This window comes from Pelophylax lessonae (genome assembly GCF_965119305.1).
Source record: "Pelophylax lessonae genome assembly, chromosome: 13".
Lineage (NCBI taxonomy): Eukaryota > Metazoa > Chordata > Amphibia > Anura > Ranidae > Pelophylax > Pelophylax lessonae.
In genome coordinates, this window is record NC_138780.1 from 128086974 (window position 1) to 128106619 (window position 19646).

Sequence of the window (19646 nt, forward strand, 5' to 3'; positions counted from 1 at the left end):
TATGTAAAGCAGAACTAAAGTTCTCTGATACTTAGCAGGCAGACATTTTTTTTTGCAGAAGAGATATGCCATTCTCTTCTGCAATAAAACATACCTATCTGCCTTCTCACAGTGATCCTCAGACTGTAAACTGAGTTGTGCATGAGTAGCTCAGCTTACAGCTGCTGGACTGATTGTAATGAAGATGGCCGAAACTTGGCACACAGTAAAAGATGCTGGCACCGGCAAGGGAGTGTTGGGATGGTAAGTATCCTTCCTTTGGTTCCACTTAAAATAATGGTATCTGGTCTTTAAATTTCATCCATTCACTTGTTAAAGACCTTCATTAAATTTTAATATTTTGTGAAAGTGCCATACACAGGTGCAAGGTTAAGAATAAGGGAGTAGCCCACTGCTGCAGAGAAACTTAGTCACAGTCTGTTAACCACTTGCCGACCGCCACAAGTACATATACTGCAGCGGTCAGCCCCTCACAGGCAAAGTGACGTATGGGTACGTCTCTAACCTGTGAGGCTCTGGGGAGCGAGCGCGCGCCGCCGGAGGCGCGCTCCCGCTCGATCGTGGACCCCCCCGCGCGTCCGTGACATCGGGAGAAAGGCAGACGGCTGATGTAAACAAGCCGCCTGTCATTCTCCCTTGTGTAAGAACAGTGATCATACGGTTCTACTATGTAGGACCGTTGATCACTGTTCCTACACCTCAAGCCACACCCCTAGGGACACACACCACCCCTCCCTCTCAAATAAAATTAACCCCTTCACTACCAGTGTCATTTTACAGTAACAGTGCATATGTATAGCACTGATTACTGTAGTAATGTCACTGGTAACCCCAAAAGTGTCAAAAATGTCAGTCAAGGGTCCGATCTGTCAGCCCCAATGTCGCAGTCCCGCAAAAAAATCGCAGATCGCCGCCATTACGCGTTAAAAAAAAAAAAACAACAAAAATGACAAAAATCTTTCCCTTAGTAAACGCAATAACTTGCGCAAACCAATCAAAATACGCTTTTTGCGTTTTTTTTTTTTTTTACCAAAAATATGTAGCATAAAATAAATTGGCCTAAAATGTTAAAAAAATTTGATTTTTACATTTTTTTTTTTTTTGGGAATTTCATATAAAATAAAATATTGCTATTTTTGCAAAATTGATGCACTTTTCTTGTTTATATCGCATGATCAAAAAATCGCACAGGTGATCAAATACCATCAAAAGAAAGCTCTGTTTGTGGGGAAAAAAAGGACGTCAAATTCGTTTAGGTACAGCGTCGCACGACCGCGCAATTGTCCGTTAAAGTCACGCAGTGCCGAATCGCAAAATAGGCCCTGGTCAGGAAGGGGGTAAAATCTTCCGGGGCTTAAGTGGTTAATATTGTCAGGCCCTGGCCAAACTTAAATGGGAGCTATATTTAGATAATATTGGCAGGTTGGGTAATAAAGACTTGTATGTAAAAAGTTCACCTATACTTTGTCCTGTAGCAGTTAGTATACAGGTAGATCTTGCATGCACTTGCCGTTTTGCGTATGTGGGAAACCTGAAGTGGAACTACACTGCATCTGAGCACCACAAAGCAAAAATGCTATTTCTTTCATTTTTAATATTCAAAGCAAACTTCCACTCATCCATGTCTCCATGTTTTTTTTTTGCTGAGATATCACTTTGAAAAAAAATTCTCTAGCATTTCTGGTTGTGGCATCTACTTCCTGGAATCTATCTGCCCTTAGCTCAGGCACACAGACTGGGGTGTGTGCTTATCTAAGAAAACTCCTCCTCCCCTCCAGAAGGCTCCTGGGATGTATGAAGATATCTGCCTGGCCAAGAAACCAGGAAGTAACTGAAGAAACATGAAAAAAATGTAAAACATGTAAATATTATATACTATATATTTATTAATGCCAGCAATGTAAGGATTAAAATACTCAATGTTGTTTGAGAAAATGACATTCCACTTTAACTTGAAAATAAAACTGGAGCTTTGCAATAATGTTACATTTACAAGGTAAAATTTAACCCATTGACTTGTATTGACAGGGTTGGTGCATTGCTGATCACCATTGCAGGAATGAAGCTTCTAAGGTCTTCATATAGCAGCCCCACCTGCCAGTATGCCACATTCATCTTCACTGTACTCTTCTTTACATTTGATTATAAGGACTGCTCAGAGAAACTTCTGCTGGACCTATTCTTTATGTCAATACTTTTCAGCAAGGTATTGTATGACCACCTGTAATATTCCTTTCGTAAGATATTACAAATGTTTTAATAAGCACAGTCATGTATATGTGTGCTAGAATTAAAGGGTGCTTATTTCACTGTTAGTGGTTTAGTGCTTATGTAAGTAAACACGTTAGAAAGGTTTCCCTTTTACTAATTAATTTATTTTACAAATCAGCTACTTGGCTAAGCCCTAAGGTCCTGATGTACCTGATATTTAAATATGTTCATCATTCCCATAGAAGAGCTCCTAATTTCCAATCTTAATTGCCAGTTCACACTATAGAGATGTCAGACATCGCATGTGATTTGCAAGGCTCTGCAAATTGTATGCGACGTCTGTGCAATGCAAATTCAGCCATACATAGTGTATGGCTGAATTCGTATCGCATTCGGACAAAGGTCGTGCAGGACACTTTTTTTTGGTCTGCACCAAAATCTGATTGTATGGGTGTTCACACCTATGCGATCCGATTCCTGTCCGAATTGATAGTTCACACTGCGATATGCAAACTAATCTGGGGGTGTCATTAACTTTGCATCACATACTAGCATATTATGGCACTTGCCTGAAAATGAAGCCCTCCAGCGGTACCATACTCACCCGGTCGTCTATCCGGGTTCTCGGGCTTCGGCTATCTGATTGGCCAACCCGGCAATGACGTCAGCGCGGGAGTCACTGTATACGGCACGGCTCTGAAGTAATGGCATAGTTATGCTGTTCCTTTAAAGCGCATGCGTCAGTGACATCACCGGCTGCATTTAAAGTAAATTTCTCCTAAACATGCACTTCATATTTACAGTGTCCATAGGTAAGCCTTATTGTAGGCTTACCTATATTTAAAAACCATACATTGGAGTTTACTCCCACTTTAAATGGAACAGTGAAGACTGAAGGCTACCCTGAAATAGATTTTTAAATGAACCTTTCCATTCCTAAAGAATATAAACTTAGAGGCACTTTCTTGATGCTCTGCCATTTAGTTTTAAATGCCCTTTTGATTACCATGCAATTTTAAGATACTAAACTGATATGCTTCTGACATGAAAAAATAAAGTTTCTCTATCATTCATTGACGGACACGGTTTCTGATCTTCTTAACCATTGGGTTATACTATCCCCTACAGGAGTAGGACACTATGCAGAAAAAAAAGCTAGACTTCGCCTATGAGCAGTCCCAGGGGCTTTACTCCCACTCTCTGCTATAGGCACTCAGTTTTTGTTCTGGCTAGTCAGGAGTAAGGACCTAGTTCCCTGCTGGGATCTTCTGTCCTTGCAGTTTTTTTCCTTTTTAATGTTTTTTTCTATTTTTTCCTGTGAGACTCTTCAATCAACTGCTGGAATGGGCGATGGGCTTGATATTTTTTAAAATCCAGTGGTCACCCTAGTCTCGCCAGCGCACTCAGGCCGCAGCTCCATGCTAGGTCGTCTGCGACATAGCCCCACTGGATGGGGGCTGGCCTGCGAGTTAAACGTCCTGCAAGGTCGCATACAACCTCGCCTCGGCCTGAGTCGCAGCGTTCCTCCTGGCTGACAGCCCCCCCATTTTGATGGAGAGAAAGTTCTGTCTGGAGTGGTGCCCACCCTATTCTTGGTATGGTAAGTAGCTGTCCCTCTCCCCCTAGATTGTTTTGGGGTGGACGTGGGCCTCTCCCTGGGACGTTCTGAACTCCGGGTTCTCCAACGTCTTATGCAGTGTCCCCCCTCTCTTGGTGATCCCTGCGGACACTTCGCCCCTCATCTGCTTACCCTGGGGAGTGGCCATACCAGGTCGGTTTGGGGTGCTGAGCTGGCGGTTGGGGAGGCCGGCGACTTGGCGATCAGCTTTTGTGAGGGGGCTGTATCTGGTAGGGGCTCCTACCAGGGCCCCCCTTCCTGCTGGTGTAATTTTCGGGGCTCTTGGGACCCCTCCTGGGCCTCAGGAGCCACGCGGAGGCCACCCTTTTCTTGTAGCCTGTGTGCTGTATATTCGGCAGCCAGGTTTGTGTGGCCTCAGCGGCCATTTTCTAGTGGTTCCTCATTGCTAATAGCGGCGGCCATGACTGTGAAGCATATATGGGCGGTGATTTCCCAACAATCCCTTACTGCACTAAGGGCGATCCTGGAGTCTTTGGTGTCCAAGGTGGATTTGGTCCTGGGGAAACGGGCTAGCAAAAAGCATACTCCGCCTTCACCTGCCTCATCTGTCTCCTCAGATCCTGAATCTGTTACGGCCGCTGCAGACGCGAGTCACCCTGCTTGGGCGACTCAGGTCCACGCACCCTGATTTCTCAGATAGTGAGGATGATTCCTCTGCTCCTGTAGCCTCACATGAAAAGGCGCTGGTGGATGCTGCACTGATTGTATTTGTGCGTGAGTCTTTAAAAATGGAGGATGCCGCTGCTGCCGCATCTGAGGTGTTGGTCCCTTTTGGCACCCGCAAGCCCTCCAGAGTGGCAAGGGTGTTCCCCTTTCCCGCTTACTTTGACAAAATTGTCGCTGAACAGGAGTAGTCCAAAATGCTCCCTTGTGGTCCTTAAGCGTTTTGCTATGTGGCACCCTTATCAAGACTCCCTGCTTAAGTGGACTGTCTCACCTTTTTGGACTTTCCAATTTCTAGGTTAAACAAGGCAACCATGATTCCGGTTGAGGAGTCCCTGGCCCTTAAGGACCTGGCTGAAAGAAACGTGGAGACTGTGACCCGCCATATGTACACTGTGGCCCGCCATATGTACACTGTGGCTGGTTCGGCACTTAGGCCGGTTTTTACTATTGTCCTGGTGTTGCAAACTCTGACCGAGTGGGCCAAGCTTTTACGCCGGGACCTGGATTGGGAACAGCTTACCCCTTCCTTTGCTGAGCTGGTGTACCGGGTGGTCCAGTGACTGCAGTTTGCCTGTGATGCCTCTTTGGATGCGGCTCCTCTGATTGCTGGGCTGTCTTTCTCAGCAGTGGTCCTTTGGCGTGTTATTTGGCTTAAATGCTGGTTAGCGGACCAGACTTCTAATAAGGCCCTATCTGATCTCCCCTTCCTAGGGGATTGCCTGTTTGGAGCTTCCCTAGATGGCATTAAGGGTCTCCCAGTGGGCAAGAGTACCTTTCTTCCACAGGCTAGTAAGGGCAAGGAGCACCATCATAGACTTGGTCCATCCTTCTCAGCTCATAAGAAGTTTTTTTTTCATCCCTCAGGGTCTCAAGACAAGGAATCAAAACCCTTCAGGGCTTCCTCCGGGGAATCCAAACGAACCTGGTCTGGCAAGCCGAGAGCTTGCTTCTCCAGACCTGCAGGCAGCATGAAGGGGCGCCCTCATGCGTATGTGGGGTGGGGGGATGTCTTTGCTGGTTTCTGGACCCATGGACCTCCCTGGTACAGGACAAGTGGGTCCACAAAGTCATACAGTCTGGTTACAAGATCAAGTTTTATTCTTACCCTCCAGAAAGGTTTTTTCCTTTCAACTTGCGCCTGTCCCCAGACCACTTATGGCAGGGGTGTCAAACTCAATTTCATCACGGGCCGCATTGGCGTTATGATTGCCCTTTAGAGTGGCCGGTTATATCTGTAGGATTAGATGTCCAGAGCACCCCATGCCCCCTTACACCCTTACATGAGATGTCAAGAACCCCCACACCATCAGAAGTCAAGAGTCACCCTCCCTTCCTTACATCACAGTGCACCTCCTTACCTTGTGCTGCTGCCAGGAAGAAGATGCGGGTTAATCTGGGAAGAAGTACAGGGTCTGGAGGAGAACCAAAGGAGGGTTGGAGTCAGTTTCCAGAGTCTGCTGAATGGGGAGGCAAAGGCAAGGTAGTGTTGCGGCTGCACAGAGAGGTGCAGGATCTGTAGGAGAAGTTCTGCTCTCCTCTTTGCTGCAGGCCGCTGAGAAGGGGGGGGGGGGTTGGGTCAAAGACTAGTCTTTCTGCAGCTGCACAGAGGAGTTCAGGATCGGGCAAAGGAGTTCTGTCCGGTCTGCTGCCCACTACAGAAACGAGATGGGGGCAGAGAGGAGGGGTGCTGCAGGAGAGGTGCGAGGGTCCCATGAAATGGCCTGGGGGGCCGCATTCGGCCCGCGGGCCTTGTGTTTGACACCTCTGACTTACGGGGTCTTTGGGCAGTGCAAGACTTGCTGAGCCAAGGGGTGATTGTCCCCGGTTTCAACTTTGAAACGTTTTCAGGGGTTTTATTCAAACCTGTTCAGAGTCCCTAGGAAGGAGGGCAAGGTGCATCCAATTCTGCACCTCAAGACGCTAAACTGCTTTGTGCAGGTGCAGAAGTTCCGAATGGAGTCTATTCGCATGGTAGTGGCATCCCTGCATCAGGGGGAATCTTCTTGCTTCTTTCGACATCAAGGATGCTTACCTTCACATTCCAATATGTGTCGGTCACCAGCGCTTCCTCCGCATGCCGTGGGAGAGGAGCAGTGTTGTTGTGGTGTTACCCTTTGCTCTCGCCTCTGCTCCTCGGGTCTTCACAAAAGTGTTGGCGTCCTGTGCTGGCATTGTTGCGTCAGTGGGGGATTGTGGTACTGGGGTATCTGAACGATCTTCTGCGAGCGGGTTCTCCGACTGCTCTGGTGGACAACTTGGAGATTACTCTGAGGTAGTTTTGGTTGGATCCTGAACATTCAGAAGTCTGCTCTGGTTCCGTTCACCATTCTGGACCTGACTCTGCCTTAGCCAGAGTGTTCCATCCTGAAAAACTCTAGAAACTGCAGGAAGCAATTCAACTTCTATTGTCCAGCAGACGGTCATCCCTTCGGACTTGCATGTGGATGCTGGACCTAATGGTGTCTGCCTTTGAAAAGGTTCCATTTGCACAGTTCCACACGAGATCTCTGCAAAGAGAGATTCCAGTCAAATGGGCAAGAATACACAGTCTATAGACATGATCTGGCTGAGGGAGGGTACAAGAGGGTCCCTGATCTGCAGGCTGCGGTTTGGAGAACCTGGTCGTCTTTGGGGGTGTATTGTTTTTTCATGTGAACTCCAGTTCTTTGTTGAGCTTAATGTTATCTGGTTGGCTATTGTTTAGCCTTGGGGAATTTTTTTCTGCTGTTCCCACTTTTCATGTTTAACACTGCTTTGGGACGTCCCAATTGTTAACCGCTTGCCGACTGCCGCAAGACTATTTACTGCGGCGGTCAGCCCCTCACAGGCAGAGCGACGTAGTACTACGTCGCTAGCCTGTGAGGGTCTAGGGAGCGAGCGCCCCTGGAGGCGCGCTCCCGGACCCCCCCGCGCGTGTGACCGGCGGACCCGATGTCCGCCGGTCACTCAGCGATCGTCAGGTGCAGAGGGAGAAAGGCAGGCGGCTGATGTAAACAAGCCGCCTGTCATTCTCCCCTTTGTAGGAATAGTGATTATACGGTTCTACTATGTAGGACCGTTGATCACTGTTCCTACACCTCAAGCCACAGCCAATCACAGTTAGAATCACGCCCCTAGGGACACACACAACCCCTCCCTCTAAAAAAAAAAAAAAGTTAACCCATTCACTGCCAGTGTAATTTCACAGTAACAGTGCATATGTATAGCACTGATTACTGTAGAAATGTCACTGGTAACCCCAAAAGTGTAAAAAATGTCAGTCAAGGGTCCGATCTGTCCGCCGCAATGTCGCAGTACCGCAAAAAAAATCGCAGATCGCCGCCATTACGCGTTTAAAAAAAAAAAAACCACAAAAATGACAATCTTTCCCTTTGTTAGTAAACGCGATAACTTTTGCGCAAACCAATCAAAATGCTTTTTGCGTGTTTTTTTTTTTTTTTTTTAACATATGTAGCATAAAACAAATTGGCCGAAAATGTTTTTTGGGGGAATTTCATATAAAAAAATGTGAAAAATATTGTTATTTTTGCAAAATTATAAGTTTATAGCGCATGATCAAAAAATCGCACAGGTGATCAAATACCACCGAAAGAAAGCTCTGTTTGTGGGAAAAAAAGGACGTCCAATTCGTTTAGGTACAGCGTCGCACGACCGCTCAATTGTCCGTTAAAGTCACGCAGTGCCGAATCGCAAAAAAACCCCTGGTCGGAATGGGGGAAAAATCTTCCGGGGCTTAAGTGGTTAAGAAGATCAGGAGCTGTGTCCGTCAATGAAGGACAGAGAAAATGGCATTTTTGTCTTACCATAAAATCAATTTCACTGATGTTCATTGACAGACACAGCACCCACCCCTCTGTGGAGGTCGATTTCTTCTGACACTGCTAATAAAATAGCTGAGAGTGGGAGTATACCCCTTGGGACAGACTATATGCATAGTCAAGTATTTTTTCTGCCTAGTGTCCTACTTCTGTAGGGGGCAGTATAACCCAAATGGTTAAGAAGATCAGGAGCTGTGTCTATCAATGAACATCAGAGAAATGGATTTTACAGTAAGACAAAAATCACATTTCTCTTTCATTAACGGGCACAGTTCCTGATTCTTCTTAACCATTGGGTTATACTGCCCCCAACAGGAGTAGGACACTAGGCAGGAAACAACTAGACTACACCTATGGGCAGTCCCAGGGGGTTATACACCCACTCTCAGCTATAGGCACTCAGTTTTTTTTTTTCTGCCTAGCCAGGAGTAAGGACCTAGTTCCTTGCTGGGATCTCTGGTCCTTGCAATTTTTTCTTTTCAAATGGAATTTTTTCCTGTCTTTTTGTTCCTGTGAGAATCTACAATTAATTGCCGTACTGGATGACGGACAGGATAATTTAGATCCAGAGGGTCCCCCCAGTCTGGCCAGCAAGCACGTGAAGGCTGCAGCTCTGTGCTACATTGGCCACGACATTGCTCCCCCGCCCCTCTGAAATTACAGTGGTCCCTGTGGTTCTCTTGCATGCTCTTAAGGGGGGCTGATTGGAGTTGCTGCTGACCGTGTTTTTCCTGGTGCGCAACGGGGGGTTGAGCAGGGTTCCCTGCCACCCTGGAGGTTGGTGACTGGGGCAGGGATGTCCTCTGGGCTCCCTGTGGCAGTTATTGGGCTGGGGGAGCGGATAGTTTAGCATCCACGGGTACGCGCTTCACTCGGTCGGATCCGGCTAAAAAAAGCAGCAAGGGTGTTCACTTTTCTGCTTACTTTGACAACATTGTCGCAAAAGAGTGGGGTTGTCCAAAACGCAGTGGTTTCTAAGCGCGTTTTGTTTGCAGTCCCCCTATGAGGATTAACTGCGTTTAACAGCTTTCAGACCACCCGCCACACATTTACTGCAGCAGGCTGGCCCTCCTGCATGAACTGACGTAGCCCTACGCCTACTAGGCAGTGGGGATGCCGATACATGGGACTGGCGGCCGTGATTGCCGTCGGGCACCCGCAATTGCCGCCAGGCACCCGCGATTACTCCTCGCTGAGAGAGGACGATCAGCTGTTGTAAACACAGCTGACCATTCTTCTCTCTGAAATGATGACAGAACACCTGTGATCTTTCTATATAGGATCACAGGTCTCTATGGTCATTTCACAAGCCCCTCCCCCTACAGTAAACACTCCCCTAAGCTCACATTTTACCCTTTGATCACCCACTAGCTTAACCCCTTCCCTGCTAATGTCATTATTACAGTAACAGTGCATATTTTTAGCACTAATTACCAGAGGTGGGGGACTCAAGTCACATGACTTGACTTGAGTCACACTTTAAGTCACCAGTTTGAGGACTTGAGACTTGCTTGACTAAAATTTAATAAAAGACTTGACTTTGACTTGGTATTCATGACTTGAGACTTGACTTTGACTTGAGACATATGACTCGAAATGACTTTACTTTTTTAAGTTAATAAATATTTGCATTTTCTCAAGATGTGTTAAAGCAAAATGAATGTGCCTGTTATGTTTCTGACACCACAGTCACGTCTGATTTTTTTAGGACACTGGCTGTTTAACAATGGAAATACTTAACATGTTTTTAGTGACTGTGGTGTTGAAACATGACCGGAGGAAGGATTTTGAGCTGTTTGGGCATTCAAAGTGTTTCTTTAATATGCTAAGAAAAAAGCACTAAGCAGTTTTGTTAATGTTGAAAATAAAACAAAACCTTTCCTGACCACTAACTTTTAACTGATTTAAAGGTGAAAATTGGGGTATCAGTATTTTTACTTGATTTGTGACTTGACTTGCTTGACTTCTAGCAGGGATTCGACTTGACATGCTTGCTTTTCGCCACAGTAACTTGGGACTTGCTTGAGACTTGAAGGTTAAGACTTGAGACTTGCTTGTGACTTGCACATGTGTGACTTACTCTCATGTCTGCTAATTACTGTAGGAATGTCACTGATCCCCCCCAAAAATGTCAGGGGTCCGATCTGTCCGCCGCAATGTCAGTCCCGCTAAAAATCGCAGATTGCGGCCATTACTAGTAAAAAAAAAAGTTAAAAATTACATAAATCTTTCCCCTAGTTTGTAGACGCGATAACTTTTGCGTAAACCATTTAAAATGCGCTTGTGATTTTTTTTTTTTTAACCAAAAATATGTAGCAGAATACAATATGGCCTAAAAGGATGAAACTTTTTGATTTTTAATTTTTGCAAGTGTTCTATAGCAGAATGTGAATTTTATTTTGTTTTTTTTTTTTTTTTTTTTTTTGTTTATAGTGCAAAAAATAAAAATCGCACATGTGATCAAATACCACCAAAAGAAAGCTCTATGTATGGGGGGAAAAAAATAAATTAATTTTATTTCTGTACAGGGTCACACGACCGCGCAATTTTCCGTTTAAAATAACACAATGCAGAATCGCAAAAAATGGCCTGATCATTAAGGGGGCAAATCCTTCTGGTCCAGAAGTGGTTAGAGGTGGACAGTCCCACTTGTAGTGGACTCGTCGGTTCCAGGTTAAATAAAGCTACCTTTATTCCGGTGGAGGAGTCCCCGGCCTTTAAAAATCAGCTGATTGGAGGGCGGAGGCTCTGGGGCGCCATATGTTCGCTGGGGCTGGTTCAGCACTTAAGCTGGTATTTACTATTGCCCTGGTGTTGCAAGCTCTGACCGAGTGGGCTAAACCTTTAGTCCGGGACCTGGAGGGGAAACTGCTTACCTCTGTCTTGGGGAGCTGGCGGATCAGTTATTCCAGGGGCTACAGCTTTTCTGTGATGCCTCTTTGGATGTGGCTCCTTTGATTTTTAGGCTGTCTGTATTAGCAGTGGTCCTTCAGTGTATTATCTGGCTGAAATACTGGTCTGCAGACCACACTTCTAAGAAGGCCTTATCTGATCTCCCCCCTTGTAGGGGATTGCCTGTTTGGAGCTTCCTGGGATGACATCGTTAAGGGTCTCACAGGGGGGAAGAGTACTCTTCTTCCGCAGCCTACCAAGGGCAAGGAGCCCCATCGTAGATGTGGGCCATTCTCCTCGGCCCATAAGGTGTTTTTTTTTTTTTTCCCTCAGAGTCTCAAGACAAGGGACCAAAAGTCAGGGCCTCCACCGGAGGTTCCAAGAGGACCTGGTCTATCAAGCCGTGAGTGGGCTCTTCCAGAGATGCGGACAAGGCTGCCTCTGCATGAAGGGGCACCCTCACCTGTATCTGGCTTGCGGGGATGTCTTCGCTGGTTTCCGGATCCATGGACCTCCCTGATATAGGACACGTGGGTCCACAAAGTTATTTAGTCAGGCTACGGGATTGAGTTCGGTCTTATCGTCCGGAAAGTTTCTTCTTTTCCAACCTGCACTTGTCCCCAGATCACTTACTGGTTTCTTTGAGGTAGTGCAAGCCTTGTTCATTTAGGGGGTGATCTGGTTCCGATTTGAACGTTTTCAGGGGTTTTTACTCAAACCTCTTTACAGTTCCCAGGACAAAGGCAAGGTACGTCCAATTCTGGACCTCAAGGAGCTTAACTGCTTGTGCGAGTACAGAAGTTCCGCGTGGAGTCTATCCACACGGTAGTGGCGTCCCTACATCGGGGATTTTTTTTCGCTTCTGTCGACATCAAGGACGCCTACATGCACATTCTAATATGTGCCAGTCACCAACGCTTCCTCCATTTTGCCATGGGCGAGGTGCATTATAGGTTTGTGGCGTGGACCTTTGGTCTCGCCTCCGCACCTCATGTATTCACTAAAGTGTTGGCCCCGATGCTGGCATTGTTTGAGTAAGCGGGTGATCGCGGTACTGGGGTACCTGGACAATCTTCTTTTGCTAGCAGAGTCTCTGACTGCTCTGATGGACAACTGGAGGTTGTGCTACGAACTCTGAGGGAGTTCGGTTGGATTCTGAACCTTCAGGAGTCTGCTTTGATTCTGTCCACCAAAACTGGACTATCTGGGTCGGACTCTGGATTTGGCCTAATCCTGCGTGTTTCTTCCTCTGGAAAAACTCCAGACATTGCTGGAGGCATTTCAGCTTCTGATGTTCAGCAGACGGTCATCCCTCAGGGCTTGGATGTAGGTGGTGGGCCTGATGGTGTCCACCCTCGATGTGGCCTATTTGCACAGTTCCACCCAAGATTTCTGCTAAAGAGATTCTGGTGAAATGGGACCAGGATCCACTGTCTCTAGTGGTGAGAGAGAGACCAGACTGCCGATTAAATGTTGTGAAAATCCAAGCGATCAGCCTTTGTCTAGCTCATTGGACAATTCGTCTTCAGGGATGTCCGGTATGAATTAATTTGGACAATGGACAACCTTTCTTCAGGGCTCTGTTAGCGTCCTGGGCTCTTAATGTGGTGTTTTTCGCTCAGCAGAATCCTCTCTTTGAAAATATTCGGGAGGTTTCCCTATTTGCGTTGCCCCAGAAAGTGGCCTTTTTTTGGTGGCTATCGACTCTGTGCGCAGGGTGTCGGAACTGGCAGTGTTATGTCGTTGGAGCTGGCAATGAGTAAGCGACATCCCTAAGTCGTGAAACGCGTCTGCCTTTGTGTCCTGCATCCACAGGGTGTTGTTCCAGTTTGCCTATTTGTTTGATGTGGAATAAATTTTACTCCAATTTTTGATTTACATCGGAGTGCGGTCATCTTCCTTTTTTTGCTACATGTGATTCCGGATTGACTGATCCGACCAGCACCTGACATCCAGCCCACCTGGAGCGGTCTTTTCCCAATTGGATTTCAGTGTTATGTCGTTCACCTTATTGGTGATTCACCAAGGTAAGGTGGTGCTTCACCCCTGTCTGTCATCCCTTCCCTGTGTCCCAGGCCAAACATCCTAAGGAAATTGGCTTGCATGCCTTGGATGTGGTCTGGGCAATTAGGGTGTACCTGGCAGCTACGGAAGGTTTTAGGAAGTCTGACTCTCTACTTGTGCTCATGGACGGACCTCACAAAGGGTTGTCCGCTTCTTCTGTGACCATTTCCAGATTAATCAGACAGACAGTGGTTCAGGCCTATTGCTTTAGGGGTCTGGTTCCTCCTTTCCCTGTCAAGTAGCACTCTACTAGGGCACTTAGTGTCTCCTAGGCATCCATCATCAAGTGTCAATGGCCACCAGGTGGCCACCTGGTTGTTGGTGCACACTTTTACAACATTTTTTTAAAGTGGATGTGTTGGCATCTGCGAATGCTTCTTTTGGCTGCAAGGTTTTGCTGCCTGCTGTTTAGAGCAGTGGTCCTCAACTCCGGTCCTCAGGGCCCACTAACAGGCCAGATTTAAGTATTACCTTGGGGAGATGCAGACTAGAGTGCTGCAATCACTGAGCAGCAAATGATATCACCTGGGATGTATTTATCTTGCAAACCTGGCCTGTTAGTGGGCCCTGAGGACCAGGGTTGAGGACCACTGGTTTAGAGGACCTGGTCCTCTTGGAGGGTGTATTGTTTTTTTCAGGTGAGCTCCAGTTGTTTAGGGTTGAGCTCCATGTTACCTGGTTGGCTTTGGTTAGCCTTGGGAATTTTTTTTCTGCTTTTTTTTTCCACTCAGGTTTAATGATGTCCGTCAACGAACGAAAGGGAAAATGGGACTTTTAACTTAACTTAAAATCCATTTCTCTGACGTTCATTGACGGACACAGCACTCACCCCTCTGTGGAGTTGGCTTTCTACTGACACTGCTTGTAACAAAACAAAGTGCTTATAGCTGAGAGTGGATGTATACCCCATGGGACTGCCCATCGGCATAGTCAAGCTTTTTCCTGCCTAATGTCCTACTACTCTAGGGGGCAGTATAACCCAGTGGTTAAGAAGAATCAGGCGCTGTGTTCGTCAATGAACATCAGAGAAATAGATTTTTTACGGTAAGTCAAAAATCCAATTTATTTTTATTTTTTCCTTTGCTGAAGATACGCTTTAATTTGCCTAACCATGTTTATTTTATGATATTCTAAATGCTTTAAAAAAACAAATAGCTAATCAATCTGATATTTTAATGGTATTTTCTCCTTTTCTAATACTTTAGCTTTGGGAGCTGTTCTACAAATTACGTTTTGTCTACACGTACATTGCTCCGTGGCAGATTACATGGGGATCAGCATTCCATGCCTTCGCCCAGCCATTTGCCGTACCTCGTATCTTTTATAACTGTTCATTTCAGATTTTGTTTAATCTGGTCTTCAAGCAGTCTGCACATTTTCATGAATATGCCAGAACTGCATGGTAACAACTGTCTTTGGTCTTTGCAAGTGTGATATATTGAGCACATATTGGTGTACCTGTTGTACACTGGTACATTAATTGCTACCCTTTCCATAGTTTTGTTCTATTAAATATAGAAAGCTATAGATAAACAAGAACACTGCCACTTTAACATTCCTTCCAGATATCTGCTAACACAGGAAGTACGTTATCAATCAACTAATCTTTGAACTCCTAGACTTGGATTATGAGTTAAAGCCGCCAGCAGTGATCATTGCATTTTACCGGTGAAGAGGATGTTTGGCAGCACACTACAGATTTTCAAGTTGAGTCCAAACTGTTTAATTTAAGTATAATCACATCACAAACAAGTGAGTGCAACGTTTTGGGGTCATGCAGGACCCCTTCGCCAGGCATAAAATTGCACTCGCTTGTTTGTGATGTGATCATACTTCAATAAAGCCATTTTGACTCAACTTGAAGATCCGTAGTGTGCTGGTAAACGTCTACACTGTCATATTAGATTGTCTCCAGCTGGTGGTAGCTGCAGCACCCAGTGTCTTAGAACCTTTTCTAGGAACCTGTGCGATAGGATTATGGATGGTTATCTCCTGGTGGAGATTAGCAGATTACAATAGGGCTGCAGGAGGTATTCCCCCATCAGCACGGACTGTGTTTGAGCGGAAAAAACAGTTTTCTTTCCTTCCTGTGGTTGAAGGAAAGATAATTGCATAATCTGTGGCCTGTCTTGCATCAAGAAAGCATAGTAGCAAAAAGATAAAAAAAAAAAAAAAATGAGCAAACTACAAGGAGATTTGTAAACAAGGCTGTCAAACTGAAATAACCAGATGCAATATTGTATTGGAGCATGACCATACATAATACAAAATTTGCAGTATGTGTAAACTGGTTTAGGGCCTGAGGATTAGCGATCACTATACACTGAACCCTGCTAATGACTGTAAGTGAGCCTACCTCCTCACGCTGTCTTGGGAAACCAGAACCTATGTAAAACAAAGAAAGTGAGGGGCACAAAGCAGCCTCATAGTACAGTATTTTTTATTTAGTGACAGAAATTCTTTGTGAGAGCCCCTGCCTGGGGACTGAGGTCAAAGAGACATCCCACAATGTGATTTTCCAAAAGAAGTACTAGCCCTCAGAATAGCCTCTTTCAAGGCAGTACCATTTGCCCAATCTCATTCAAGAGCAGTCCAACACCATCCTGTTTACCTGGAAAATGGATGCTCCTTCTCTCAACCTACCCATGCCTCCTGTCCAGCCAAGCAAGGAGCTCCTTATCTTGCAGGATTTTAAGACCAGGTTTTAAGACACCCAGTGTATAGGTCTTTCCTTCCCTATTGCTGAAAAGTGCAAAGCCACAAGTCTTTCAGGCTGGTGAAGAGTGTTAAAGTTCCTCACGGTCCAGGGAACATGGTCACCTGTGGAAGCCAAGCTCCCAATCAACATCCTGGAGCTCAGCGTAGCTAGATGGCTCTTCAATATTTGATCACTCTTCTGTGAAGGAATGGCCTATATCATCCATCAAGGGAACATCAGAAGCCATGCAGTCTTGAAGCAGTCAGATAATCTCATGAATGAAAGCTTACTGTCCAGTGGTTTCTGCAATCCACATCTCATGAGTAGAAAATTGGAAAATCGCCGCTTTCTGTATCAGGATTGGGCCCTTTACCCAGACATTTGCAAACTGCCATGTCAAAAATGTGGGACTCCGAATGTAGACATCCTAGCCTCCAAAATCAGCATCAAACTTCCTCTGTTTGCAGTCAAGACCAAGGATCCTCTAGCCCCCGGGTGCCTTGATAATTTAGGCTGTTCAGGCTAATCTATGCCTTCCCTCCAGTGACTCATCTGCTCAAAGAAGATAGAGCAAGAGAGAAAAACGGTGATTCTAATTGCAACAAACTGGCCTAGGAGAACCTGCTACACAAACCTACTCTGACTTCGTTGATCCCTGGTCGCTTCCCAACAGGCCATATCTGCTATCTCCAGGCCCTCTATTCCATCCTGTTTCACAGTCTCAGGCTTTAACAGCATGACTTTGGAAGCCCAGGTCTTAAAGGGTTCTTTGAGTCTGTTGTTCCATCCTTGCTGAAAGCATAAAAAGGAAGAAAAAAAAACCTTCCTGAAAGATCCCAGATACCATGAAATCATTCTTTGCCTGGTGTGACCTCACATTCTTTCCTATAATTAGGAGACCTTTCTTTGTGTATCTCGCATTAAACCCCATTACAACACCCTGTGATTCTTTGGGATGTTGGTTCTCTCTGACCCCTCCCCCTTTGAACCCATCAGGGATATTACCTTAATGACATTTCCTTGAAAGTCCTTGAAAGTAGCCTTTCTTTGTTGCTGTCACATCGGTCCGATGTTTCTCTGAGTTAAAAGCTCTCTCCTGTAAGAAGTGGTTCCTGATAACTTCACAAAGAAGGTTGTCTTGCGCCCAAGACCGTCCCTTCTTCCTAAGGTAGTATCAGTCTTGCACCTCAATGAGGGCATAGTCCTTCCATCCTTATGTCCTGCTCCACAGCATCCAAAAGAAAACTCTTTATTGCCTGGACATGGTCAAAGCTGCATTCTCCATCAGGCAGACAACATTTTTCTTTGTCCTGTCCTCGGGACCTCTCAAAGGACACGAGGATAGGAAATCTTATCACTAGTGTTTATACTCTTAAGTTTGAATCAATTACTGTGCTTTTAGAAGCCCATTCCACCAGATTCGCATGCAAGAAAATGGCACTGCACCTAATCATGCAATCAGGGCAGCATCAGCTCTGTTTTCACTCACTGTGCCTGGCTTGTGGTCTCCACCCCGCAACACATGAGTCCCTTCCACCAGATTGGTGCGAGTTTCTTAGGCGTTTTGACACCAGGTCTCTGCAGCCCAAGCTATGAAAGGCTGCCACCTGGTTATCTCTCCATACTTTTTTAAAGTTCTGCTAGGTGGATGTTAATTTTTCTGTGGATGCATCTTTGGGCCGAATGATCCTTACATTTGGGTCTGTTGACCCTTGTTTTTGTTGGCCATGTTGGCACAATTTGTTTGCCTAGTTGTCCACCCTTTATTGTGAAAATGAAAATAAATGAACTGCGCTAACTAGAAACAAATAAAAGCAGCTAGCACAATAAAACAGACATGTGGTGTTAAGCAAAATGGAAAAAAGTACTGTGCAGCGCTAAAAAATATACTATGTAATGGCATATATATATATATATATATATATATATATATATATATATATATTCATATATTTATATATATATATATATATATATATATATATATATATATATATATATATATATATATACACAGTGGGTACGGAAAGTATTCAGACCCCCTTAAATTTTTCACTCTTTGTTATATTGCAGCCATTTGCTAAAATCATTTAAGTTCATTCTTCTTCCTCATGAATGTACACATAGCACCCCATACTGACAGAAAAACACAGAATTGTTGACATTGTTGCAGATTTATTAAAAAAGAAAAACTGAAATATCACATGGTCCTAAGTATTTAGACCCTTTGCTGTGACACTCATATATTTAACTCGGGTGCTTTCCATTTCTTCTGATCATCCTTGAGATGGTTCTACACCTTCATTTGAGTCTTCCTGAAGAGCTCAGAGACAGAATTGTGGCAAGGCACAGATCTGGCCAAGGTTACAAAAAGATTTCTGCTGCACTTAAGGTTCCTAAGAGCACAGTGGCCTCCATAATCCTCAAATGGAAGACGTTTGGGACGACCAGAACTCTTTCTAGAGCTAGCCGTCCGGCCAAACTGAGCTATCGGGGGAGAAGAGCCTGGGTGAGAGAGGTAAAGAAGAACCCAAAGATCACTGTGGCTGAGCTCCAGAGATGCAGTCAGGAGATGGGAGAAAGTTGTAGAAAGTCAACCATCACTGCAGCCCTCCACCAGTCGGGGCTTTATGGCAGAGTGGCCCGACGGAAGCCTCTCCTCAGTGTAAGACACATGAAAGCCCGCATGGAGTTTGCTAAAAAAACACCTGAAGGACTCCAAGATGGTGAGAAATAAGATTCTCTGGTCTGATGAGACCAAAATAGAACTTTTTGGCCTTAATTCTAAGCGGTATGTGTGGAGAAAACCAGGCACTGCTCATCACCTGTCCAATACAGTCCCAACAGTGAAGCATGGTGGTGGCAGCATCATGCTGTGGGGGTGTTTTTCAGCTGCAGGGACAGGACGACTGGTTGCAATCGAGGGAAAGATGAATGCGGCCAAGTATAGGGATATCCTGGACAAAAACCTTCTCCAGAGTGCTCTGGACCTCAGACTGGGCCGAAGGCTTACCTTCCAACAAGACAATGACCCTAAGCACACAGCTAAAATAACGAAGGAGTGGCTTCACAACAACTCTGTGACTGTTCTTGAATGGCCCAGCCAGAGCCCTGACTTAAACCCAATTGAGCATCTCTGGAGAGACCTAAAAATGGCTGTCCACCAACGTTTACCATCCAACCTGACAGAACTGGAGAGGATCTGCAAGGAGGAATGGCAGAGGATCCCCAAATCCAGGTGTGAAAGACTTGTTGCATCTTTCCCAAAAAGACTCCTGGCTGTATTAGATCAAAAGGGGGCTTCTACTAAATACTGAGCAAAGGGTCTGAATACTTAGGACCATGTGATATTTCAGTTTTTCTTTTTTAATAAATCTGCAACAATGTCAACAATTCTGTGTTTTTCTGTCAGTATGGGGTGCTATGTGTACATTCATGAGGAAGAAGAATGAACTTAAATGATTTTAGCAAATGGCTGCAATATAACAGAGTGAAAAATGTAAGGGGGTCTGAATACTTTCCGTACCCACTGTATGTATGTATGTATATATATATATATATATATAATATGAAAAAGCAATAAATTCCCAAGTGAAATAACACCAATCATCCAAAATGAAAAGAGTGATCCAAGAAGGACATATGATACCAACAGGAG

At 45.3% G+C, this 19646-nt stretch overlaps 1 protein-coding gene across 8 annotated transcripts in view; it reads left to right on the forward strand.

Moving 5' to 3' along the window:
- PCNX1 (pecanex 1) overlaps positions 1-19646 on the forward strand; it is a 388730-nt gene that overhangs the window by 304113 nt on the left and 64971 nt on the right. For all 8 annotated transcript variants that reach the window (XM_082275578.1, XM_082275580.1, XM_082275581.1 and 5 more), the window contains 2 exons: positions 2029-2206; positions 14496-14604. In XM_082275578.1, the coding sequence (XP_082131704.1) occupies positions 2029-2206; positions 14496-14604 (287 nt within the window). The remainder of the gene's footprint in view (positions 1-2028; positions 2207-14495; positions 14605-19646) is intronic.